The sequence below is a fragment of the Ascaphus truei genome, chromosome 1 (genome assembly GCF_040206685.1).
Source record: "Ascaphus truei isolate aAscTru1 chromosome 1, aAscTru1.hap1, whole genome shotgun sequence".
Lineage (NCBI taxonomy): Eukaryota > Metazoa > Chordata > Amphibia > Anura > Ascaphidae > Ascaphus > Ascaphus truei.
This window is the reverse complement of record NC_134483.1, coordinates 36,153,685-36,180,543: the sequence shown is the minus strand read 5'-3', so window position 1 is coordinate 36,180,543 and position 26,859 is coordinate 36,153,685. Positions and strand designations below refer to the sequence as shown.

Below are 26,859 nucleotides of genomic sequence, written 5' to 3'. Positions count from 1 at the left end.
AGTGGCCCGTGGCTGGAGTGTGTGCAGAGGCTGGCAGGGGCGGCATATAATACTGGTTTTGCCCGATTAGAAGGCAAAGTTATTTTCAATAAAGTTAAATTGAAAAGTCTATACACGCCTTATAATTGGGCTCCGCACATTCTGCCGCTTCACAGTAGCCTTCTGCGCATGCGAGAGTAGTCAGATCTGTGTAATCCATTAACACATTAGCCATCTCCGCCTGTGCGAACGCTCCTTTCGATCATGTGTAAGCTATTAACGCAGGAGCCGTCTGTGTATGCGCGAGTGCTCGCATATGTGCAGATCGCTACTGTATTAATAGTTTATACAGGATTGAAGCTCCTTTCAATCCTGTGTAAAACAGCGGCTATGGTGCGAGTGACGGTGCACACGAGTCTAACAAAATGCAGGGGATCTATGGGGCCGGTCATTGTGCGAGGAAGTGCGACGGAGCAGCAGATCTTTCAGTAGACAAACAATTTTGTTTTTGTCGCATGACAGCCGGATCACGTGAGCAGGTTCAGCCAATGCGGATGAACCGCTCCCATGATGTCACAGCCACGCTCCCCCCCCCCCATCGTTGTGGATCTCGGGCCACAGATCACTCAGCCGAGGCGGTCGTGACGCCATACGCTCCGTCATGCGTCCACTACATCCGAGGCCTAAGGCCTCGGTCATGGTCAGCGCCCCCGCGCTGACCCGTGCTGAGGCGTGCTGATGCTTACCAGTGAGCCCCTACAGCCGCAATGAGAGTGGCTTTAGTAGGGGCTCGCCTACGCTTCCGCAAGCGTGCGGAAGCATAGGTCTTATACAAAATTTAGATTTGGCGCTCGCCGGAGCGCAGGGCCGGTCACGTGAGCGGTTTGCCCAATGAGGGCAAACCAGCTCCGTGACGTCACTGGCCCGCCCCCGACACGCCCCCGGACGGCGCACGGACCAAGGCCAGGGAAAGCACTCGATTTCCCTCAGCCTCCGCGTGCCTCAGCACGGGAGAAGACACCATGGACGCAGCCTAAGGCAGCAACACAGCAGCAGACATATTACTTTTTTTACCATTAGCGGAGGCTGGAATCGAGGGGGTCGCCATATATTCAGGGTCGCCCTACGATCGAGCAAATACGGTATTGCACAATTTTAGCCAGCATCTCACTGAACTTCATGCTTGTACTGTACCTTCTTCAAACAAAATAATTATAAATATACTGTACAATGCTTCCGCCCAAACATGTAAAAAATATTGATGACTTCACTCGCTCATCTTTCTCCTAAGCTCCTATACTCACCAAATAGCATTCATATTTCTGCATTTTTTTCAGAAACAAAAATGTGACTTTTTTTAATAACAAGCAACAGACATCTAGTGGAGAACAGCTTAATCCTAGTTGTATCACATAACAACTTCCCCGGCCTCACTGCTAGAGATTCTCTCTAAACTCCCTTGTTAATAACACTGTTCAATATAAGGGACCTTGAATACATTATAATAAATGTAGCATTTCATAATTTTCTATTTTATATCATTCATCCCTTGAGCCCTAGATGACAGGAGACTGATACTACTTGGTTGGCGTAGGGGACAGAACAGAAAGTAAGGTGAAGTAGTCATTACAGTCTAGTCATAAAACAAGAACAAAATGATATATTTAAAGCCTGCTACTGGCCTTCCTACAGAATCCTTAATGTACAGGATTTGACAAAAGCTTTGTTGAGCCTGAAGGATTTTGATATGGCCACTTAATTGTTAACTGCGATACTATAGAAAAATAGAGAAGCACAAAGCACACCTCCAGTGGTGCAGATACTTTTAATAGCTCAATATAATAAAGACAAACTGGTATAAAAAAAATCACACTCACAAGTGTAGTGCTTAACACCAAGCACAAATGTAAAGCGTCTCATGTGTGTTTTCTATCAGTTTATCTTTATTATTTTGAGCTATTAAAGGTGCCTGCACCATTGTAGTGGTGTTTTGTGCTTCTATACTTTATATACTACCTACACTTCTACGAGAGGGAATACTCTTGAAGAGAAGGCACTCGTCTTTAAAGGACATTTAATATTTGTCACACTTACATCTGAAGCACAGTTGGGGTATTCTGTATATTTGTTGTTAACTCCTATACTAGCCTAGGACCCCCTTCCCTGGTAGGAAGTAGTAGGTGCAGGGGGGAATGGCCTACAATTGAATTGTAATTGGAGAGTGCCTTTGGGAGGAGTCAAGAACAAAGGATGGGATACTTTACATGAGCGTATCTGGGGAATAGTCTTCCACTTGGCTGCAACCCACCTGGATACTGCTTGAGCGCACAATGTGAGGTCCTCGGGGGGGGGGGGGGGACATGAACTTCATGGAACACTTGCTGATGTGATTTGAAGGGAGCAGATTCCTGCCATTTACACCAAAGAGAACTTCCTAGCCAGACTCAGATTAAGGCTGCGCTTTTAGTGCCGGCGACGGCGCGTCAAAACAAATGCATTGCTGCCGTCGCGATCGCTGGGAGTCATCTCAATCTGATTTTTCCAGCTACCGTAGCCTGACATCGCCGTCGCGTCGCCAGCACTATAAGCGTAGCCCAAGTCGATGCATCTGTGCACCTAACACCCTGTTTGGATCCTGGTAAAGAAACCACCTGATGTTTTATGCTGGTAAAACTTAACCTTTATTGGTCTATTAAGACTAAGCCACACCATTAAAATAATTACTAGTGATAAGTGTAGCAATTGAGTAAAATAAAACATCTAAAAAAAAATATGTGAGGAGGGAGAAGGGGGGAAGGAGTGTGCGCTGAAGTGTCAAAAATATTTATTTAAGGCTATGTGAGGAAATCCCACAGCGTTTCCCGTATATGAACCAGTAAATCTCTGCTATTATATGCAGAGGAAGATCTGAAGAGGGATCAGAACAGAAGAGCGCACTAGAGGTTAAAAGGGTATAAATTCATTTAATAAAGGTAAGTCTGCGTAACTTGATCAAGCTATTCACAGAGTGTTGAGGTGGTTTTTCAGCATCGCTGTCTGTTGGCATTATACAGCAAGGGGCAGGGCAGATCGGGTGGACCAATAGTGAGTGTGCTGTGCGTTGTGCTGCGCTAATGTCATGGCCGTGCCCCCTCCCCCCGTAATGGCCGGGGCCCCCGTGCCTCCCATCACTCCCCCTAGACCGCACAATGCGGCTTTCACCTGTGCAAGCGCCGCCAGTCGGGCATGCTGCAGGAAACACTGGGGCTGCAGCCTTACTCTCTCACCTCCTCTCTAATTCTCACTCTTCTTCCTACTCTCACTCTTCCCCGTCCTCTCTAACTCTTCCCCTCCTCTAACTCTCTCACCTTTTCCCCCTCCCCTCTAACTCTGACAATCAACTCCACTTTCCTTTCACACTCAATTCCCCCCCTCCTCACACTCAACTCCCCATTCCCACCGCACACTTAATCTCCCCCTTCTTACCTTGCCTTGTGGGCAATGTGGGACTGGGGCGAAGCCTTGGGGCCTGTGCCAGTGGCAAGCTGGGGCCATGTGGGCAGATGCAGAAGTTGGGCCCGATTTCTGGGTGGCCAAACTTCTGGCCAGGTACACTGGCGGGGTGGGGGGGGGCTTGGCATAAGGGCCCTGCAGAAAACAAAGGCCCCGCCAGTCCAACACAGAGCTGGAGCCCGACCTCTGGCCAGGCCCAACTTCCAATGCCAGCCAGCAGTGCCACCCCCCCCCCCCCTGCTCTCGGGCCACTCGGGTTTTGCTGCAGTGTAGTTACACCCCTGCTATAGACACATGCACAAAGTACTGTATGTACAAAGCAAATAACAACTGCCACATCAAAGCATTATGCGGACAAACTTTCTGAAAATACCTCAAATACTAATAATGTTTGTCATTGCCTCTGGCAATATTCCTAACCCAGCAGTACTGTAGGGAGTTTCATTGTAGGATGTGACACGTCACTATCCACCTGAAATCGTCTTTTCAATAGCAGTAGTGGCAATTTGGAAATACAGCCCGGCAGGCTAACACAAAAAAAAAAGAACTCCAACAGCACCACCAAATTAAAATTCCCCCCAGTTACAGAATCTGTCTGAGCAGGACCTTCTCACCTCAAAGCTACACCACTCATGTGGCCCTGAAACCCTGCTACCTAAATTCTTATGTCTTGTGCCTCTATTATTGCTAAACCAATTGCTTCTATTAACCACAATGATATATTCTAGCAGTGGTGACATCTACAAAGCCGGTAAAGCGGCCAAGATCATCAATCGTAAAAGTCGTGACAAACAAAACATCTGTAACTAGAGATTTACCTCAGTTCCACCTGTACTTCGGCAACTTTTCAAAAAATGTGTCCACTGCCAACCAAGACATTTTTACAACAATTCTATTTTTTTCCTGTCATGCCGCTACGGCTTCCACTCAAAGCTCCCACTCCGGAGTACGTTACCACCTTCTTAAAACTCTGAAAACTAAATATAATGTGCAATGGAATTTGAAGGTGCTGTAGTTCTAAAATGGGCAGAGGTTTTTAACAGTCAATCGGGATCTAGTGTTGCAGAAGCTCCAGTGCTGTGATTAACCTTCAAACTGCTGTTCTCGGAGGTCTCAATATCTATCGTCTCAGGCTGCCACTCAAGACATTTTGATGTTACTTGTCGCTTGTCGAGTCCCTTAAGACTACCCCCCTGGACATTAGATTGTGATTAAATTAAAACAAAACATGAATTCCCTTTTAATTAGACATTTCACATAATGAGGTTTAGCTATTACACAAGACTGGCACATAGCATTACCAGATGCAGACCAGGTGTGCTATGAAATCTGCTTTCAGCACAGGATGTTCTTGCTTAAAACTGCTCCCATATTTAAGGGGCATGTAATATGATGACTAAGGGGAGACGTTGCATGTAAGGCCTGGGACATAGTGGTTTGCCGAGTGCGGAGGCGCGTTGAGGCTCAGGGAAAGCGGTGCTTTCCCTGGCCTTACACAGCTCGCCGTCCGTGGGCGTGTCGGGGGCGGGCCAGTGACGTCACGGAGCTGGTTCGCCCTCATTGGGCGAACCGCTCACGTGACCGGCCCTGCGCTCCGGCAAGCAGGAAAATCTGAAGACTCGGTGAGACACACGCTTCCCCAAGCGTGCGGACGCGTGCGCGAGCCCCTGCTAAAGCCGCTCTCATTGCGGCTGCAGGGGCTCAGTGCCGAGCAGCAGCACGGCTCAGCACGGGTCAGCGCATAAGCGCTGACCATGCCCGAGGCCTAAGAGTCAAATAAAAACTGAACTCTTGTTGAAGTACAGAAAAAGTACTACATTGTACTTATCATACGATACATATTTTGAGTATTGGGACAATGGTGTGTGGCCAGTAGAAGATATGCAAACAGCTCATGGATATTGTATCTTTGCTGAACACACGTACAGTAGGAATGTCTTATAATCGTGAATAGGAAAATGGGAGTTAAACTAGATGACAAAAGAAAATGTTGCTGTATTTGTCAAGGAGTCAGGCAGGGTAAATAATTTGTAAGCACTCATTGTATCTCCTTACCTGCTCTGCTATGCATTGCTTGCCCCTCTGGTAGTAAAGAGGTTAAAAAAAAAAAAAAAAAAAGTGCTGTCTCTGTCATTTACAGTACAGCTGCAGTGCTATAACACCAGCACATGGTACTCTTTAATGCCACTTCACAGATTTACTAATGCACACAGTAAACACGAACATACCAATGTACAGGAATAAATACAAATACACTGATGTATACAATGGTATACACAGGACTGCACATGTTCACTCAAACACATACAAAAATTCACACATCCCCACATGCATATATACTGTTCTTGTATTTGTGTTCTTCTAGCGCAGGGTTTTTCAACAGGGTTTCCTAGGAAGCATTGGGTTCCCTGGCCATCCTTAAAGGGTTCCCTGCAATTAGGTCATTAAAAAAATGGACAAGATACAGAAGAAAATCCAATGCATCTGATCTCAGGCGCGCTATCAGAGGGGGTTGGGGTTCCTTACAATGCATCTGATCTCAGACGCGCTATTAGAGGGGGTTGGGGTTCCTTACAATGCATCTGATCTCAGACGCGCTATTAGAGGGGGTTGGGGTTCCTTACAATGCATCTGATCACAGACGCGCTATTAGAGAGGGTTGGGGTTCCTTACAATGCATCTGATCTCAGACGCGCTATTAGAGAGGGTTGGGGTTCGTTACAATGCATCTGATCTCAGACGCACTATTAGAGGGGGTTGAGGTTCCTTACAATGCTCCACTACCTTTTTAGTTACTATTTTCTTTTTAAAGTAAAAGGGAATTTATTCTAGAAAGCCTCTGCTGCTTTCAATTTTTATTGGATGAATATTGCTTAAAATACAGTGCAAAGAGATTTGCTGCAAGGTAAATGTAGATCTTTTTAAAGACCGATACAGTACAACTACTTTTTCAGCAATTTCAACCACTGACTAAAGATAAGCACAGGGTTTTTTTAGATTTTGAGGCTTTGTGAGTGATTTTTGTATTCAATTTCTTTTACGCTTCCTAGCAGACTTGAGGTTTTGGTCCCTTCCGAGCTTGCATTGGTTGTGGCTTGTTATTCTGCATTGCTCCTCCATGTACTCTAAGCACATGATCTTCCGATGATTTCCGTCCACAAGATACAAACTGCGGAACAGTTGAAATACACACTCGAAAAATGGGCTATTACAATAATTTCTGTCATCTTCTTCATAGCCGACAATGGTTTAAAATGACTCCTGCCCGGGCCCTGCCATCTACTGCAGTTACTCCTTCTCCAATTGTGTCTGTAGGGCGCATGTTTAATATGCTGTGAATCCACTTCTCATTGTCAGAGAAGCCTGAGTCTTATTGAACTGAATGTAACTCACAGGCTTCCCCATTTATGCCCAGAGCCCTAAGCCCTGTTCAATTTGGTTAATCTGGTATTTTGTTGTTCTACCATTTTGCCCATGGGAGAGTTTGAGATGTGTGTGTGTTGCTTGTCAAAGTCTGAGACTGGACGGATGGGTATGTGAGTCCAACTATATTGTACAGGGCTGTATAGTGTATGTAACCCTTATTCCCCCCAGCCCCCCCCCCCCTAGACCCATCTGACATATCTAGGGTGTGTGAGGGCAGATTACATGTACTGGGTGGTGCGTACCTGCGTGGAACAGGAGGGCCTGAGTCTCCCGCGGTGGTGTGGGGTATCACAGGACCAGGCTTCTGGGGTAGTAGCCTCCATGCTTTCAGTGATGGTGCAGCGCCTCCATCCTCTATACCTTCCCAGGGTATGGGGTAGGACCCGTATAGAAGAGTGACCCCTGGTCCCAGGGTGGATGCTCCAGAATCACACAACAGTCTTTAGTAAAAAGGTAATGTCTCTCTTTATTGGTCCGAGCAGCGCCCGGCAGAAGTAGCGACAAGCAGCTACAACAACCACAGCAATGTCCCCAATTATCACGACCCTTCACTCTGTACAGGCCTTACTCCTCTCCTTCCCTCCAAGTGTGCACTCCAACAGGATGGACTGTGCTGGGGTCTCAATGTCCCAGTGCCCGCCTCAGAGGGTCCCCTATGGGCGGGGGTAGATCCTCCCCATCACCCCCTCATCAGGGTGAGGGGCATTGGTCCACCTGAACTCGGCTGGTTCGTCAATTGTCATAGACCAGAGTTCTCTCTCTTGCTTGCTCCCAGGACGGAGCTCGGTATATTCCTCACTCCCAGGACAGACTCCAGAGTCCACTCCCTCGTAGACTCCAGTCTAGACAGACCTGTCACTTACAGGAATGGGCTGCTAAATAAGCTAAGCCCCACCCCTCATGATGTCAGCAGGACCTCCCCTCTGTCTCACGCCCGCAGCAGAGTAAGGGGCCTGCATCTATCACTCAGGGCAGGAAGGGGGGGAAACCCATGATTACTACTGGTGTCTGCCTTTAACAGGACTTACCACAGTAGGAGGAAGATAGGTATAGCCTGTGCTGTTTACAGGGGGCTACATGTATACTGTATGTGGCTGTAAAACAGTTGAGCGCTTCATATATGTGCCTGATCAGTTTATAATAAGAAACGTGTGCCCTGAGTTGGCCTCTAAGAGCTGGATGTGATGTATGTGTGGCTGATTAACCTCTAGGAGCACTGAAAGCTGCATATGCCTGCCTGATTAGTGAGAGTTGAGGTGAGCTCGTGGCATGTGTGACTTTGATTAGCTGTAAGAGCTGGATTGTGTAAGTTTGTCTGATTAACTGTAAGAGAGTGAAACGATGCATGCAACTGCAGAATTATTCTATAATAGAGGCTCTTGCTAGGTGTGCAAGTGGTAAAGGATAGCTGACTATAAATGTCTGTTCTTAAAAATGCAGTCTACCTTTGCAATAGGGAGCCCCCGCTTCTGCTAGATATGGTATGTCAGCGGTGCTCTTGGGTGGGTAGAGATAATACTGGCAAAAAGAGAAGGGACCCAAGTCAAGCACTCGAGCTCACGCTCTGATGAATAAATGATAATTAAAACAAGTTTATTTCATACAACATACAGTACTAACAGAAAGGGTGTTAAAATGACAAACTGAACGCATATTGGATCTAATGCTCAGTATAGTGTACACTCAGGATCCTAGCACTAAAGGTGGGTGGCCAGTACTGTACCTAGTCACTCACTGTGAAACAGAGCCTCAGTAGGGTTCTGCTTAAATAATAGGTTGAAGGGGGAAAGGGGAGCTGCTATGAAATTCTGATCTGACTGTATATCATTGTTAGAGGTCAGAATGTCTTATTATATACCGGAATCCAGACCTGTGTACAGTATATCAGAGGAAATGTGTGTTCCAATCGTGCGGTCAGTCTAATTGTTCACTCACAAATATGGTTTGTTAAGTGTGTACTACTTGTGTCCATGGTCTCGTTACTTCTTCTTCAGAACATGTAGGGGTAAGAACTCCCCGGTAATGGTAGTACAAGCAGTAAACAGAGTGATTGGATATCTTATTGGTGATACCAGAGCAATATGTGACCTAAAAGGGTATCCAGGTCCCAAAATTACAGACGGAGTGTAAAATAGAGCCGCTCAGTCACATATTATGAACATACCCTCCTCTCAGTATTTATATATTCCTGAGCTAAGGATCACAGAACCGACTGATGGTAGAGGTGAACCTTCGCGTTGTGATCAGGATAGGTTCTGTACAATCAGAGCCTCCTCACTCATTTAGTTGGCAAGCGGCAAAACAACCCCTCTGATTGACCTAAAGTAACCCTGGACGTCAGAGGACAGCAATCAATATCCAGAGATCCAGGTCCCAGCCAGGGTACTCAGGTACACAATGAATAGGTGAACATCCTGGGTATGTAAGCTCTCCGAGAGGTGAGTAGTATATGGTAATGTAGTATTGGGTTCCAGGGAGGGCAATTACCTCTAGTAACCCTAATAGACAATATGTCCATATTAGTAAATGGGCACCCATTTACCACCAGACAGTGGGAATAAACTGAGTCATATGCGAGTAATCCCTCACTCAAATGATCATGTATATATACACAGAAGAGAGGGACGGCAACCCATATTCATGAATGGGTACGAGAATACCATCCCTCGGATAGAGCTAGTGTGTGTAGAGAGGATTCCCCCTTCACACTAAATGGTGGTCCCGCGTATCCATTCGGGCACGACCACAGACCTATATGGTGCACTTGCAGGGAACCGCACAGTCTCGCCGTGCGAGGTTAGTGCAGTGTGGTGTAGATCAGACCCTGCGCGTGCACATCTGAGAGAAAATGCTGACGCGTGCGTTTCGCCATCGAAAACGCTTCTTCAGGGCAGAGATCAGTAGTGAATCTTTGCAGCAAATTATTGGAACTGCAGCAATATTAAAGCTTTATTATACAGTAGTTGCTTTAGAATTTCAAATATATTTAGTAGATCTGCACACCGAGCCCAAAAAAAGAACGAAAAGAAAAAAGCATCAACTATCAAATAATTTACAATATCTAAAATTATTATCTAAAGCTTTTAGCAGGGACTAGAAAAAAAAAAGTCTGACTAAAGGGGTCACATCCCACTTAAGCCATTAGAACATAAATGTACATTATTCCTATTTATTTTATTTTTTTGTTTATCTACGCTCTGGTTCCTAAAATTTGGCCTGCCTCCCAAGATTTGTATATTTTTGTCCTCCCGTGACTTATGGTACCTATTTCTGCGTGCGAGAAACGAGAAGCGCTCCCCTGCCCGACTCCAAGTGGTTGAATCGTGGAACCTTCAGCTAAATACAGCAGCTTGGAGATCAATGCCCGATTTAAAAAATGAGCTGCCAGTTCTAGTGAATTTATCATCACTTCTATTTGATGTATACATTATTCTTTTATTTAGCCATGTTGTATAAAACTTCCTTAAAAAACAAAACAAAAAAAAACAGTCTGAATAACTATTCCACAATGTTAAATACATTTACAATCTAAGTCAAATACAGTAGCACTACTTGCCCCCGCTGCCTACTACAGCGCACGAGAGCCCTCCCCGCAATGGCGCCGGGCCCGCTGCGAGGGGGGGCCGCAGCGCTCGTGCGAGAGCTACTCCTGCTCTCAATAGAATTGAGAGCAGGACTCGCGTCGAGCGATTAGGCACGCCCCCCGGCGGTTCAGCCAATGAGGGCGAACCTGCCGGGTGACATCATGGCCGCGCCCCCATCACTCCTCCGCCACGCCTCCCCGGTCTCTGCTCCTGCAGTGAGCTGCAGACCAGGGAATCGGCTGAACGCGCCGCCAAAAGCGCGGGCGCGCGTTACAGCGTCGTGACCGGGACCTTAGCCTAAACTCTATGCCCAGGACATACTGGAAAATGAGAGGTAACTCTCAATGTATTACTTCCTGGTAAAACCTTTTATAAATAAATCAAATATAACTGCTTATGCGCTGCGCATCTGCTGGCAGTTGCTGAACTCAACGCTAACAAAAGGAACTAGCAATTATTGTACCTGTTTTCAAGCACTGTTTGCTATGCAATAATGGGGAAAGACAGGGTTGCAGACCTGTCGGAGAAGTGCAAATGCACCACCAGTGGTATTTTTTATTTACTGTACACCTCATTTCAAGAAGCTCCATGTACAGCTTCTGAAATGGTTAGAAATTATGCTGCAATTACTAACTGGGCAGGCAAGTTTGCCTTTTCTCCTACATTTCCTGTAGCTCAGATATAAGTGATATTGTTAGGGTTTCAGCATCTCAATGGTTATTTTGCTCTTGAACCTCTCACTGGCTTCTTCACTCTGTGCATGTTTCTTCTATGACTGTTAGCCCTGTCTGTTGTATTTTGCACTAATAATAATTGTTTGTTCTTGTATAGCGCTGCTAGATTACGTAGCAGAGACATGTTACAGACACAGGTTCCTGCCCCGTGGAGCTTACAATCTATGTTTTTGGTGCCTGAGGCACAGGGTGATAAAGTGACTTGCCCAAGGTCACAAGGAGTCGACACTGAGAGTTGAACCAGGTTCCCCTGCGCCAGTCAGTGTCGTTACTCATTGAGCCAGCCGCTCCTTCTCCCTCACCCATTATTGATATTATGATGATGTTGCCTGCATGCAGTGGACTATCCCTATGTAACCTCTAGCACAAGAGGAACTAACTCCCCTGCCTTATCAATCACGTGTCCGTCATCCTCTCCCCCCCCCCCTCTCAGTCTCCAGACGGCAGCTGTATTGTGACGTCACAATAGGCCACCCCCCTTCACCCAATCACACGCTTCCTTTTCTTCCCCCTTTCCCTGTCACCCTTCAACAAACCAATCGGCTGCCGACCTGCTCCCCACGTCACGCGCTCAGTTTCAACAGGGGGAACGAGGAGACAAAGAGAGGGGGGGAAAGAAGAGGAGAGGGGGAAAAAAAAAAAAGAGTAGGCGGGCGCGCGTGGAGCGGCCACACAACAATTAAAGTAAATTCCGCCGTGCGGGCGGGCAGCGAGATGACGTTATCCGGCCCGGCCGCGCTAGGAGCCGGTGTGTGAGGAGGAAGAAGAAGAGGGGGGAGATGCGCGGAGCGGCTCGTTAATTGTCCCCCCCCCTATCTTTGTTTTTTAATTGCGGACGATGTTTTAAGCCGCTGATAACCCGGTGGGTCCCCCCCGAAGCGCGTTGTAAGGAGGGGGGTGCAGGGCAGCGCTATGCCGGGCAGCGGCGCGGTTACCGCGGCCTCCTGGAGGGGGGTCCCCGAGGAGATCCGGGCGAGGCTGGCCGGGCTGGGCCTGGAGCCCCCCACCGGGGTGGAGGAAGAAGAAGAAGAAGAAGAGGAGGAGAGGCCCGGGGAGGAGATGGAGGATGAGGAGGAGGAGGGCGGCTCGGCGGGGTCCTGCTCCCCGCTGCGGAGGCAGAGGCTGCTGCTGTTACCCCGGGCAGAGGCGCTGCTGTACCCGGGTGGGGAGGAGGGGGTGGTTGTGAGGGGGCCCGGGGGTCAGGTCGCGTACCCCACCGGGGGAGGGGAGCAGGCCGCGCTCAGCCTGCGCAGGAAGAGCGTCAACACCAACGAGCTGGTACCGGTGCCCAGCTCCGAGCATGTGGCGGAGATCGTGGGGAGGCAGGGTGAGTATCCCGGGGGGCCAGGGTGTGTAACCCGGGGGGGGCAGGGTGTGTAACGCGGGGGGGGGGCAGGGTGTGTAACCCGGGGGGGCAGGGTGTGTAACCCGGGGGGGGCAGGGTGTGTAACGCGGGGGGGGGGCAGGGTGTGTAACCCGGGGGGGGCAGGGTGTGTAACGCGGGGGGGGGGGGGGTGTGTAACGCGGGGGGGGGGGGCAGGGTGTGTAACCCGGGGGGGGGCAGGGTGTGTAACCCGGGGGGGGGCAGGGTGTCTATCCCGGTAGGGGGGGCAGGGTGTCTATCCCGGGAGAGGGGGCAGGGTGTGTATCCCGGGGGGGGGGGCAGGGTGTGTATCCCGGGAGGGGGGGGCAGGGTGAGTATCCCGGTGGTGCAAGGTGTGTATCCCGGTAGGGGGGGGGCAGGGTGAGTATCCCGGGAGGGGGGCAGGGTGAGTATCCCGGGGGAGGGGGGGGGCAGGGTGAGTATTCCGGGAGAGGGGGGGGGCAGGGTGAGTATCCCGGGAGAGGGGGGGGCAGGGTGAGTATCCCGGGAGAGGGGGGGGGCAGGGTGAGTATCCCGGGAGAGGGGGGGGGGGCAGGGTGAGTATCCCGGGAGAGGGGGGGGCAGGGTGAGTATCCCGGGAGGGGGGGTAGCGTGAGTATCCCGGGAGAGGGGGGGGCAGGGTGTGTATCCCGGGAGGGGGGGGGAAGGGGACCCAGGGGAGTAAGGGGGGGGGAGACATGGTGAGGGAGGCTGGTGGGAGAGACAGGGGTGGGGGGAAGGGCGGTGATGGAAGAGATGGGTGGGGGGTAATGGAAGAGATGGGTGGGGGGTGATGGAAGAGGTAGAGAGGGGCTGCAGGGTTGAGGTGTTGGGAGAGAAGGGGGACAAAAGAGGAGGCGGGCCGTGGAGGGATGAGATACAGAGCCTCGGTAAGGGGTGGGTCACCGGTTCATCCCTGGGTGAGGGACGAAATCCCTACTTTCCTGGCAAGGGGGCAGCCCTCTTTCTTGTGGGGTGCAAGCGGACTTGCAGTCAAGTATCCCGTCAATATATATATAGTTCCTAGCCTTTACATGTAACATGGCAGCAGCATGACCAAGTGATGACTATGGTGTAATAGGCAACACACGTCCAAGCACAGAAACAAAGGCCAGGTTCGTGGAGAAGATGCCAACAGAGGAAGGGTGTGTCAGGAGGAGCACCCTGCCACATACCATGGGGTCCGTGTTGAAGACAAGTGGAGCAATTCTGGGGCTCATGAAAGCACATGAGATATATTTGACAAAAAAAATGGCAGCCCTGCTGATTTCAGAGGTTTCTTTCTGTGGTACATCTGGTGCAGTTTTCTTTGTCCCAGGATTGCTGCACTTTAGCTTTCATAGGCCCCCTAGGGTTTGCAAGAGGCAGTTAAGGAGCACTGTAGATCTATTGAATATACTGTAGTCTAATTGAAGGACCATTAATGCAACCCCAACTAAGCCCGTTTTGTATATGTGGCCTTATCGGTCACAGGACAACATGCTACATTTGAATGCGAAATGGTGAGATAAATACATACACCTGATTTCGCTGCAGCATATACATAATTGCAAAGAAAGACTATATTTTCCACACGGATTCCTTGTGGCTGCAGGTTGCACCCCTAGGGTAAGAGTCAATGGGGTTGTATTTATTAACCCTTTCACTGCCATTCTTCTGCAATTAAGCTAATAAGATGCTTAACACGGTCACTGCCGTAAAATAATAGCATGGGTTCGGTGGCAAAATGCGCTTCAATTAGTTTGGCATCGGAGACCTACAACTTGCTGCACACAACTATTGAATGAAAAAAATATTCCGAAACGCTCTTTCCTTCCTAAATCTCATGAGAATATATATATATATATATATATATATATATATATATATATATATATATATATATATATATATATATATATATATATATATTATAGTACTGAACGTGTGTATGTTGTGGGTTTTTTTTTATGTCAGCGAAAAATTAACACTGCTGATAAAATGAGTATGAAGTGGAGTAATTTGTATTGTGTGAGCTGGAGAATGAATGGCCATGCGTTGCAAATAAGACACCCTCTCCCTTTCCATCGTTGCCTTACAAGTCTGTCTAGACTGATGAGATCAGCAACGATTAAACACACTGGCTGTGACAGAGGAAAAATGGAAATTGTTGTACTCTTGTAGATTATACTTTTAACAATAAGGGGGGGGGGGTTGTTGAGTCGGGCCTGCATCCATCTTGCAGAAAAGAAAAGGCAACACCCAGTGATGTACTTGTGTGATCTCTGCAGCAAAATAAGTGCTATATTCAGAGGCAGACATACCACATGCAGACATTCTCACATACAAATTTTGCTCATTGGGCCTCTGATCACTATTTTTGTTCTGTAATGTCTGTGCTAGTTTGTTATAATGAAAAAGCAGAGCCCTACATTCTGATTGTTGCTGTAATTAAAAAAATTACATGACAACTACATAATTTTTTTTTTATTGGTATAAATAAATTGTTAGATTGTCGCATACTTAAAGCAGAGTTTTATTGGCATTTAATTTCGATCATTGTTTGATTTGATGCCCGTGGGAAAAAAACGACAGTAAGTATTGCTATCACTAAGGGATGACTGCACATTCGATTAATAATGCTGCAGTGATTTCAATATTGTCAATTTGATTTGTTATAATCCCTTTTTAAAAGTTCATACTTATTCACTATATTTGTGGCAACAGAGTCTAAGCCTCTAATGTTGCAATGCATATTGGTACACAGCTGAGATGTCTATCTTCTTTTTTTTTTTTTGTTTTTTTTTATTTTAAGTACCCCTGCCACAAGTAGGAGACACTGTATGGGGGAGTATGTAAACAAACCGATTTTACAAGAAATAAATCCTGAAAAACGGAATATATTTTTATATATCTATCTCGGACTTGGAATAATAACTCCTCTTCGACACGACGGGAACCAAAATGTCTATTTTAAAGAGGCAATCCAAGCATCTTAAATAAAATCTTTTTTTTTTGTTTTAATATACTGTACGTAGCATTTGATTACCATTATTAAAAACTAATTAGCCACTCTGCCGATCAATTTGGTTCTCCCGTGATCGATCAGCACTATCCTGCTTCCACTAAATGGCTGCCTTTCAGTTTCAAATCAAGCCTTCAATGTAACTCAGAAGCTACAATTTATTCTAATATTACTAAGGTAACATTATCTATTACAGTTTACAGCTGAAACTGCTGGGAATATTGGCAACAAATTATCAGACAAAGTGTTACAAAGATCTTGCACTGCTGGCGAGAGGTGTGCCTGTTGTAGAAATTAAAAGGTGCATAGTATAATAACATTAATTAAAAATAGCATGGAGTTGAATTTTAAAATAAAAAAAAAAGTATTTAATAGTACAGGCATACCCCGCATTAACGTACGCAATGGGACTGGAGCATGTATGTAAAGCGAAAATGTACTTAAAGTGAAGCACTACCTTTTTTCCACTTATCGATGCCTGTTCTGTACTGCAAATGTCATATACGTGCATAACTGATATAAATAAGGCATTTGTAAAAGGCTCTATAGTCTCCCCGCTTGCGCACAGCTTCGGTACAGGTAGGGAGCCGGTATTGCTGTTCAGGACGTGCTGACAGGCGCATGCGTGAGCTGCCGTTTTCCTATTGGGCGACATGTACTTACTCGCGAGTGTACTTAAAGTGAGTGTACTTAAACCGGGGTATGCCTGTACAGAACTGATTTATTTAAAAAAAACACGTATAATATTGCTTGGATTGCTCCTTTTTAAATACAATCCTTCCTATTTTATTTATTTTTTCTTCTATACTAATTCTTACTTTGTTATATAGTGTCCAGACTGATGGACCTTCTCCACATATGAGCACCCAAATTCTCCTACTCCTTGTTCTGTTCTGTACTCTTGAAGTTAGTCAGAATAAATATGCAGAGCTGTGGCAAAAGGTGAAACCCATGATCTTATCAGTGTCATGGACCCTCCTGCAAAGCAAGGTCATGTCACCCCGGAGTCCCTTGAAACAGAAGTGGAGTCTTCTTTCATTTCCCTTGCAGTGCGTACAGATTGCGTCCTGTGCTCCATAAGCTCACATAACGTGACCTACCCTAGAAAACAAGCACTCTTTGGACATGATGTAGCCGCTACACCAGGGGTGTGCAAAGTGGGGGCGTGAGATTTTCCGGGAGGGCGTGGCTGTTAGCAGGCCCCACTCTTACCGAAATAATTTAAAATAAATTTTACTTGCCTTCCATCAACGCGTCTCCATGGCAACCTGGCGTCAAATGATGCTATGGGGTCACGTGATGTCACATGACCCCGCAAAGTCATTTGATGCCGAGCCGTGCAGGGAGGGAGGGCGCGAGCCGGAGAGGAGACGGGGGCGCATGTAGGAAGCCTTGCGCATCCCTGCGCTACACCATGGGTGGGCAACTCCAGTCCTCAAGGGCCACCAACAGGTCAGGTTTTCAGGATATCCTTGCGTCAGCACAGGGGGTGCAGTCTTAGACTGAGCCACCTGTGGTGAAGCAGGGATTTCCTGCAAACCTGACCTGTTGGCACTACTGCGCTACAACCATGGTGCCCCTGGAGTGCCAGACCCCATGATGTATTGGTTGCATCTTGAGCCACCCAAAGGATTAAATTCATCTCCAGAAAGAAACCATTCCAGTTCTCCGTTATGCAAACGCTACATGGGCTCATGCATGAGTTCAATCCATTGTAATGGTTATAATGGCTAGCTAGATTTAAAAAGGTCCACATGAGTCCTGTATGAGACTATTGACTGCTGTAAGAGTTGGTAGACACTGAAACATTCCTTAAAGTGCAGGCCCCATCTGTTTCTCTCCCTCCCCACCCCATTACTACCAGGAAAGGTAGCGCCAGTACTTGCGCATATTTAAATCAACCTCATCATGCGGACCAATAGGAAGCCACTATGGATGACATCGTAACTTGCTATTGGCTCACATGACGCTGGAGACTTAAACCACCATTTTGTTTCCCCTTAAGGTGACTAACAGCGTTCGGTTTACAGGTATGTATCTAGCTGAAATTGGCACTACTTCCCCGTCACGGTTAAAGAGAGGGGGGGGGGGGAGAGGGGTCAAAAATATATTGAGCAGCGGGGACTTCTCCTTTAATCTACTAGATCATTTGCTAGTTACTGAACTGTCAAAGTTCAGGCATATTTATATCCACTATTAGTCAGTTCAATGTTACATATTCAGCAACTTTTTTGTTTTCTTTTTTTTACATACAAGTTATTTAGAGATGGGTGACATTTTCTACTGAATTTCAATCTGCTGATCAGTGACAAAAGGCAGATCTGATTTTTTTTTTCTCCTCCCCCCACCCCCCCAGTGCAAATCTGTTATGCGGATTCCGGATTTTAACAATCCGTTACGCTGATTTCAACAACCTGCGAAACTGACTCGACTTCAATTTAGTAGTCTGCCCCTCCAAATAACTTTGGGAGAGCCACTTGTGCTCCAAAGTAGTACACCTGCGGTTCCTGGCTGGGAGATATGCTAATTGTATGCAAAGTATATTTACAGGTCACAGCCCACACTTCAGCCTTATAAATATCACACTAAATTTCCTATGAAAGACCATGATCTTTTTGTGTTCGTGTTACTTTTTGCTACATGTCGAACACGTTTTAATGTGCTGTATATGAAGAGAACAGTCGCATTTATGTAAATAAGATAAAAATCCTAAACTAATGTCTAGAACTAATATATTAAGTAGGCAAGCCTAAGGCACCTGGGGATTGGAATGGTGTACTGGTGTCAGGCACAGCTGGATTAGAACTCGCTGTTCTGGGATCAGCTCTAGGTGTGAGTTAAACCATCTGATGGGTAGCACCACTGTCACTACATACTCTTGAGCTGCTCACGTGTAGCTAATCCAGCTATTCGCCTATCTCTCAGGTGTGCTTCATGAGGAACATTAAGCTGTCAACCAGGAAGTTGCATGCTTTTAAATGAAGGCAGGGAGCTACAGGTATGAACACTCAGTGAGAAGTAGAGCTCAAAACTTTAGCCTGCTGTGGGTGACGGTGGTGCTACATGACGGATATGCACAAAGGTGGCTACGGTGTAACAGAATTTTGATTGTCCCTTAAGGACAGTTGCATTATGTAACAGTTAACAAAATTGCATGTAAAAACATTATTTGAACTGTTAAGTACTTGAGCTATTCAATAGCCACGCTGCAGTCAGGGACACAAATATTGACAGTCATCTGCCAGACACATACTGAATTGAAGTTAAAATAAATAAAACACTACAAACCGCAGGAAGTTGTTCCATTGGCTTCCCACTGCCAGACCATAGCTCAGTGTTATTGGGTTGACAAGTCTAATGATGATGGGGTATGGTCAACAGGATCAGAACCCACACAACCTCTGTTAAGCTGCGTCCATAGTGTGAGTGACAGCCCGCGTGAACAAAGTGCAGCAGCTCTATATCGCCAGCCATAGTGAGCGTGATGGAGAGACCGCGACGGCCTGGTCATGTGAGAGCAGTTCAGTCAATGTGTGAACCCGACTTGTGGCGTCAAGGCTACGCCTCCCCGTTGCCTCAGATCATAGTGCAGAGTTCCCTTGAGCGACAGTCGCTCGCAATGCTATGCGCGCAGTCGCGCGTGCTTACTATAAGCGCAGCCATAGGCCAGGTCTATAGTGCCTTCGCCTGTGTGGAGGCAGTGTGCATCACCTTGAAGTGGGTGCATTTTTTGGCCAAGGTACGCGCTCCGTCCAGGGGCATGCCAGTGACGTCACGGAGCTGGTTCACCCTCATTGGGCGAACTACTCATGTGACCTGTCCGTCGCGTTGAGAAATCAGTTTAACTGATTTCTCGCGCAACGTGCGTCCCCTCCTGCTTCCGCGGGACGCACCCACACGCTGCATGGACGCAAACACTGCCTTAAGGCAGTCTGTTCGCTCAGCGTGCAGACACCTCCGCACGGTCTGCAGTACCATAGCCCCAGCCTTATTCAGGACAACAGCTCTAGCAGTGTAAGCTGATGGCTCGCAGCACTGTCACTCCATACTTTTGAGCTCTTTCTCTGAGTGCTTATACCTGTACAACGCATGTTACCCTCTTCTGGGATAGAGAACCATATCATTTATACTTTTCATATCTAATAAGCACTCTTCTGCCATGAGACTCTTTCTAGCATCGGCAGACACCTTACAGTCCATTTATTTAAAGAGTCTTTAATGTATTCCAGCAACGAAGGTGCAATGTCAGAACACTGGTTAGTAAATATGGCCCACTGACTACCCTTTTTATAAGATTAGAAGTACTAACTCAAGTCACTTTATTACCTTCTCTGTGCATCTGCTGTATCTACTGTGCTTCACCTTGTTTTTACTTGTCAGAAAACCTGTGGTTTTAATTAATTTCACCTGGCCTCAGTAACTCATAGCCCTCTACATATTACTTTGTAGTTTTAAATCCTTTCAAGGTTACAATCCTTATAAAAGTTCAACAAAATAGATATCCCTTGGATATATGCTAATACAGCGGTGCGCAAACTGTGGGGCGCGACCCCCAGGGGGGGCGCGACACTGCCGACGGGGGGCGCGGGGTTTACAGTGGCCCCGCGCGCTTCCCGAAGGCACTTAAATTAAGTGCCGGGGGAGCTGCAGGGCCTCTGTAAACCTAACTTACCGTGGCTCCGGCGGCTTACTCCCTGCGTCGCCATGGCAACGCGGCGTCAAAATGACGCTGCGAGGTCATGTGACATCACGTTGCTATGGCAACGTGACGTCATTACGCCGGAGCGCGGGTAAGTAGGGGTTGGGGGGGGGCGCGGGAGTGAGGGGACAGCCGGCAGGGGGGCGCAGGGAAAAAAGTTTGCGCCCCCCTGTGCTAATAGACAGTGACAGTGGTGCTACCCAGCAGCTGGTTTAGCTCACACTTACAGCTGCTGCTCAGAATTGCCATGGTTGTTGGTTCCAATCCTGTTGGGACTGACACTAGTACACAATTCCAGTTGTTAGGTGCTCTAGGCTTGTCAACATTATATAGTTATGGAAATACTATTAGTGCGGGATGTGACTCCTTTAAATATAGTTTTAATTTGCATATCTCTCGGGTGCTTCCTTTTTTTTAGCACGGGTGTCTCTCCCCAAGTTATTTTGAGGGGGTTTGGGGGGGGATCTGCTACTAAAGTGAACTCCTTCCTCCTCTCCCTCAACTTGTGAATCCGTCCCGTGGATTGGTAAATCTGGAATCTGCGGATTCAGGTGTTAAATTGGATCCTTTGGCTGAAATGTAAAAAAAAAATGCGGCCAAGACCCAACAGATTTTAAAGAATTTGAGCGGCCTTAAAATGAAGTCACCTGATGGCGGATTTCAATTCCGCGGATCTGATTTGGCAGTGAAAGCTCTGGAAATTCTGCTGATCGGGTGTAGACCTATTCGCCCATCTCTTCTTTTAGTAGCAAACCACAAATGATAAGAGTAGACACATTATTTTAATGTTGGATGCGGTTAATTTTTAATTTCCTCGGGAAATGAGTAATGAGTATGCATAATTTTAAAAAGGTGAAGATAAATAATTTATCTGTTGTTGCTTTGAAAATGCTCATGGAACAATGACCAATAGAAATGTTTTTTGAAACCGTGTTTCCTTCAGCCTTGTACATATTACACTTCTTTCCTATGAAAGACCATGATCCTTTTTGTGTTTGTGTTACTTTTTGCTACATGTCGAACAAGTTTTAATGTGCTGTATATGAAGAAAGCTGTCGCATTCCTGTAAATAAGATAAAAATGACAAATGTATACTGTGCGTAGGTTCTTCAGGCCGGTTCTAATCTAAAAGATAAACATGGAAGCTGTATCATGCTCATAGGACGTGCAGATACAAACACTTTGTACATTGAAAGAATCCCTTAGCATCAGCGTTACTGCAAAATCTGAGTTTAATGCACAGCCCTGAAAGGTTAGTGGTCAAGGTAAGGGGATATAAACTAACGCACCAATGGACTTTGTTTATTTCAAAGCTGTAGTAGCTGAAGTTCATGAGATTTCGTCCTCACGCTTCAGCTAGTAAAACGTTTTGATGTCCAAATCCTGAAACTAGAGATTCCACACTTGTCATTGCTACTTTAAAGCCTTATTCATTAGGAACATTCCTAATTATCACAAAAAGAGCAGAAATAAAGGTATACTTAAGCTTTAAACAGATGCATATCCCCCAAAAGGTGTGACCACATTTTCAAGATGGAAGAAAAAGAAGGGGACCACACACTTAAACACAGACTAACAGGTGTAAATGGACCTTCACTTCCTGTGGCAGATGGACTTTTGAGAGTTATTGAGTTTTCTTTATTGAACATGTTTCTCTTATACCTATGTCAAGGGACATTTTGGGACCTATTCATTAATCGCTGATTAGTGCATTTTCATTCAAAATTGCAGGTTTCGCGTGGATTTACGTTTTATCGTATTAAACTATAACTGCTGGGTTTTTTTTTCTTCTCGATTTTAGTTCCTGCTGTGTTATTCTTTGTTCTATGCAAATTGACATACTTGAAAAATGACATATTCATTCTTGTGCTATTGATTAACCTGTGAGTTTACGTATCGCCCATAAAATAAGACACAAATCTCACCTACCTCGGGTAGATAAAATAGTGTTTCTACTGGACAGGTAACTCGGGTGTGTTCACCGGTGTCTCGCCACGTAGCGTTTAATATAGTTAATGGGTCCACTTAATTTGGTCGATCTCTCCAGCAAAAGCAGTATTTCACCTACCTGAGGAAGGTGAGATTAATAAATGTTTCCGGCTGGTAGTAAATGGAGTGACAGTGCATGCATATGATGTCATAAATAGCAATAACGCCAGATTTTAATTGTCAAATTGTATGCTGTTTTCTGGCGATTTTTGCACTGAACATATCAGGTTCCTATTACCAAAGTTTAGAAATGCAGAGCTGAATCCGTACTAAAACAGGTATGTGGCAGAATTTGGGATTTTAGTGTTGCTGCAAATGGGGCAGAGTTAGGTTTTGCAAATTGACCATTTTAAGCACAAGCCACTAAAATGAGCCTAACCGTTTCATTTCTGGTGTTTCAAGTTGAGAATGAAAATCTAGAATGATGCAGCAGGCTTTTAGGTCTTTTAAAAATAAATGTATATTAAAAAAAAAGAAGAAAATGTAATTGTGGGGCCATGTATCATTTCTGATCCACTAAGTTTGAAAGCAGACATGCTTCAGAAGATGGTTATCATGAAACAATGGTGACAAAATGTATTGGTGCATTTTATATGTTGGTGTGGCATACATCTACTTTGATTTTCATTGTTTGCTTTCAGCTACAAGTAGCCCTCATACAGAAATTTGCCAGCATTACTAACTTCCCTGTAGTGTTGCTTTAGAAGTGATGCAAATGACTCATGTTGGGCCTCGGATACAGTGCAGGGAGTCGCACGCGCCTGCTGCCCGAGCGGCCCATGGACTTTGGTTTTCATGCGATGGAGGCGTGGCCGTGACGTCATCAGGCTGGTTTGCCCTGATTGGGCGAAGCGCCCACGTGACGCAGCCGTCGCGCAAAAAAATATAAATCTTTAGACGGCTGAAAACGCTGTGGCGCACACTATGGCCAGCCTCGTAGAAATGCTGCATGTTGTTCGCGTCGCGCACCATAGCCAAGGCCTTATTTGTTTAAATGGATCTTCTCGCTTCAAAGTTGTTTTTTGTTTTAGAATTAATTTCTGAAACAATTTTTATTTGTTGATCATCAGGTTGCCAGAGTTCAGTTAGTGTTTGTCAATTCTATGATGTTATTTAAGACTTAATTAAAATGCATAATTGTGCTAAATGTTTGTTTGTTCGTTATGCAGGTTGCAAAATCAAAGCTCTGAGGGCCAAGACAAACACTTACATTAAGACGCCAGTCCGTGGAGAAGAGCCTATTTTCGTTGTCACTGGAAGAAAAGAGGATGTAGCCATGGCCAAAAGGGAAATTCTTTCGGCTGCTGAACACTTTTCTATGATCCGAGCATCTCGCAACAAAAATGGCCCAGCTGTGGGTAGTGTGCAGTGTACTCCTAACTTGCCAGGTCAAACTACAGTTCAGGTTAGGGTACCTTACCGAGTCGTCGGGCTTGTAGTTGGGCCTAAAGGAGCTACAATTAAAAGAATACAGCAGCAAACCCACACCTACATAGTTACTCCCAGCAGAGATAAGGAGCCAGTCTTTGAAGTGACAGGGATGCCAGAAAACGTAGATCGAGCACGTGAGGAAATTGAGATGCATATAGCCATGCGCACTGGAAACTATATTGAGCTGAACGAAGAAAATGATTTCCACTATAACGGTACAGATGTCAGTTTCGAAGCGAGCAGTCTTGCTTCCGCTTGGCTAAGCGCAAATCCGACTGCTTCGGGACGTAACAGGATGATTTCCAACTACAGAAATGACAGCTCCAGCTCTCTGGGAAGCGGCTCCACAGATTCCTTTATGGGGAGTAATAGATTGGCTGATTTTAGCCCGTCAAGTCCTTTCAACACAGGCAATTTTTGGTTTGGAGAAACAATGCCACCTGTTGGCTCAGAAGATCTACTGAGTGACACGTCTGCCTTCGACTCAATACCATCATCTTCCGAGACCATCTGGGCTCCATTTGATCCAGGAAATCCACACTCTAGCTATGGAAGTGAAGCCACTGCAAATGTAAAGTCTCAGCGTAGAGGAAGTCTGTCTCCTACCTTTCCAGAGGGTATGGAGTACGCCCTAGCAAGACATGGTAGAAGTGACCTTTCAAGCACAAACGAGGCGGGGCTTCCCATCTATATCCCTGCTTTCTCCAACGGTACCAACAGTTACTCTTCTTCCAATGGTGGATCAACGTCTAGTTCACCTCCCGAGACGAGGCGAAAGCACGACTGCGTTATCTGCTTTGATAATGAAGTTATTGCTGCCCTAGTTCCATGTGGTCACAACCTCTTCTGCATGGAATGTGCCAACAAAATCTGTGAGAAAGAAATACCATTGTGTCCTGTATGTCAGACCACTGTTAATCAGGCAATCCAAATCCATTCTTAATTGTGCAGATGTTTATAGATGCACTACAGCAATCTTCCTCAAATATATATTTACACATGTAATGAGAGCTGGAATTAGACTATAGTTGTTTATAAATGTATTTTTAGATGCTACCATCACACTAAACATGGCTGCATGTCCAACATGATATCAATTGAGTAGCATTTAGTTAGAGGTTAAGATGAGTCATTCTGAGATCAGGATATACAATTTATAGTACATTATGATTTACAGCAATAGTTTACATTCTTATACTTTGAATAAAAATTATGTTTACAGATCAATATTCAATCAAATTCACGGTTTTAAAAGATACTTCACTGCCTTTTTTTAGAACGCTAGTCTAAAGACAAGCGAATGCAGAACGCATGTACATTTCTAGCAACTTATGTCTAATTCTCTAGTATTTGCAAATAACTTTATATTGCTTGGTTGAGTTACTTGTGAGTCATGATGTAGATCAATGTTAATAATTATAGAGGAAACACTACCAAATGTTACTGTATGTAGTCTTGCCAGATATCCTTTAAGGTAGGATCTAATCGGACACTTGTCAATTGTGACACTCTCCCAAGAGTGGCCAACTCCAGTCCTCAAGGGCCACGAACAGGTCAGATTGTAAGGATATCCCTGCTTCAGCACAGGTGGCTCAATCTGTGCTGAAGCAGGGATATCCTTACAACCTGACCTGTTGGTGACCCTTGAGGACTGGAGTTGGCTAGACTACCCATGGTCTAACCACTGCTTTGACGAATGTGGGAAAAATGTTGTCTGGATTTCATAAGGAGCTTTGGGATGCACAAACTGGCTAATAGAGAGGATGGTACATTCCATTTATTAGTCTGATCAAGTTATTCTTAACCTACAATTTTAGAGATAACTAATTGTAAATGTGAATAATTTTTATGTTCCACCCGTGACTTGAACTTTAGTTTTAGATAACCAAGGGAAAAGGCTAGGACTTTGACTGACTTATACGCTCATCAATGAGGTGTTAGAAGTGGATGTACTCTGCAATCAGTCTATTGTAATTCAAAACTGTATTTTGAATCACAGGGAAAGAATAGTTTCTTAAATGAATTTTGTTTCCTATTTTTGCATTTCAACCTGTGGATTTATTTAGTTTCCGTTTTTTTTTTTCCCAGTCCGTTTTTAAATGCTTGCTTCAAATATGCAGGGGGGGGAGGGGAATATCCCTAAGGATTTTCTAGTAATATTTTTGAAGCGGTTTTTCTCAAGATAAAACAAAACTTTTTTTCACAATAACACAAAATTAAAGTTGTAAAGTCTGTGTACTGACTAGTAAAATATATAAATCTTTATTTTTTATTTCCACTTGAAGTTACATTTCGTATAAAAGTTTACAAATTACTGTTTTTATTTAGAATTTTTTTTTTCCCCAGTATAAGAGTTGCCTGATGGCATATATAATGTAATGCAAATCGTTAGTGCTAATTGCTTGTAGAATAGTTGTCAGTATTGAAACTTAACCTGTAGCTGCCGTCTTAGCAAGTATGAATGATTGTTTGCCATGCATGTATTTTATATTATATTGCATTGTACACTGCAACTAACAAGCCAAGGAGTTAACCTATATATTAGATGCGTGTACCATTTATAGAAACCACAAACGTTAGAATGACAAACTATCAATATAGTTTAGTATTTGCTAATTTTACTACACTTTTGTTATGTATATGTAGGGAAGTAATAGGGATTATAAATTCAGTTTGAGCAAAGTTTAAAAACCATATATTTTATGATAAAGGGCCTTTAACTTATTATGGCCAAAGCACTGATATTATATATTTGCTGTAAAGAGAATTATAAGAGTTTTATTTTTTGGATATTAAAAGTTAATAAAGACTTGTTTCCATTAACTTATATTTGAGACAATTTATTGCATCTTTTGTGTGCTAGATTAAAAGGTTTTGTGATGTTAATATTCTGAAGTTATTTGCCTTCCAATTTCTTACACGATGGAGTAGTTTGTCAAATTTTATGTATTGAAAATACAGTACTTGTTACTTCTAAAATGTGGTTTAATTTTAATGCAATTTAAGTTGCCGTTATTCTGCGTAATTGATGGTGAGATGTTATGGAAAATGACCACTAGCTATTTTGAACATGGGTTCTTACCTATAGAAATGAAGGGTCAGTTATTACTACATCATTTTGATATTGCTATTAATCCTAGATCACCATTTATTTTGTA

At 45.2% G+C, this 26,859-nt stretch overlaps 1 protein-coding gene across 1 annotated transcript; it reads left to right on the top strand.

Annotated features, from left to right (window-relative positions):
- Positions 1-11,844: 11,844 nt before the first annotated feature.
- On the top strand, positions 11,845-26,530 carry MEX3C (mex-3 RNA binding family member C). Its single transcript, XM_075586403.1, has 2 exons — positions 11,845-12,542; positions 23,440-26,530. Exons 1-2 carry the CDS (start codon positions 12,128-12,130, stop codon positions 24,642-24,644), a joined length of 1,620 nt encoding a protein of 539 aa, XP_075442518.1. The 5' UTR covers positions 11,845-12,127; the 3' UTR covers positions 24,645-26,530.
- Positions 26,531-26,859: the final 329 nt, after the last annotated feature.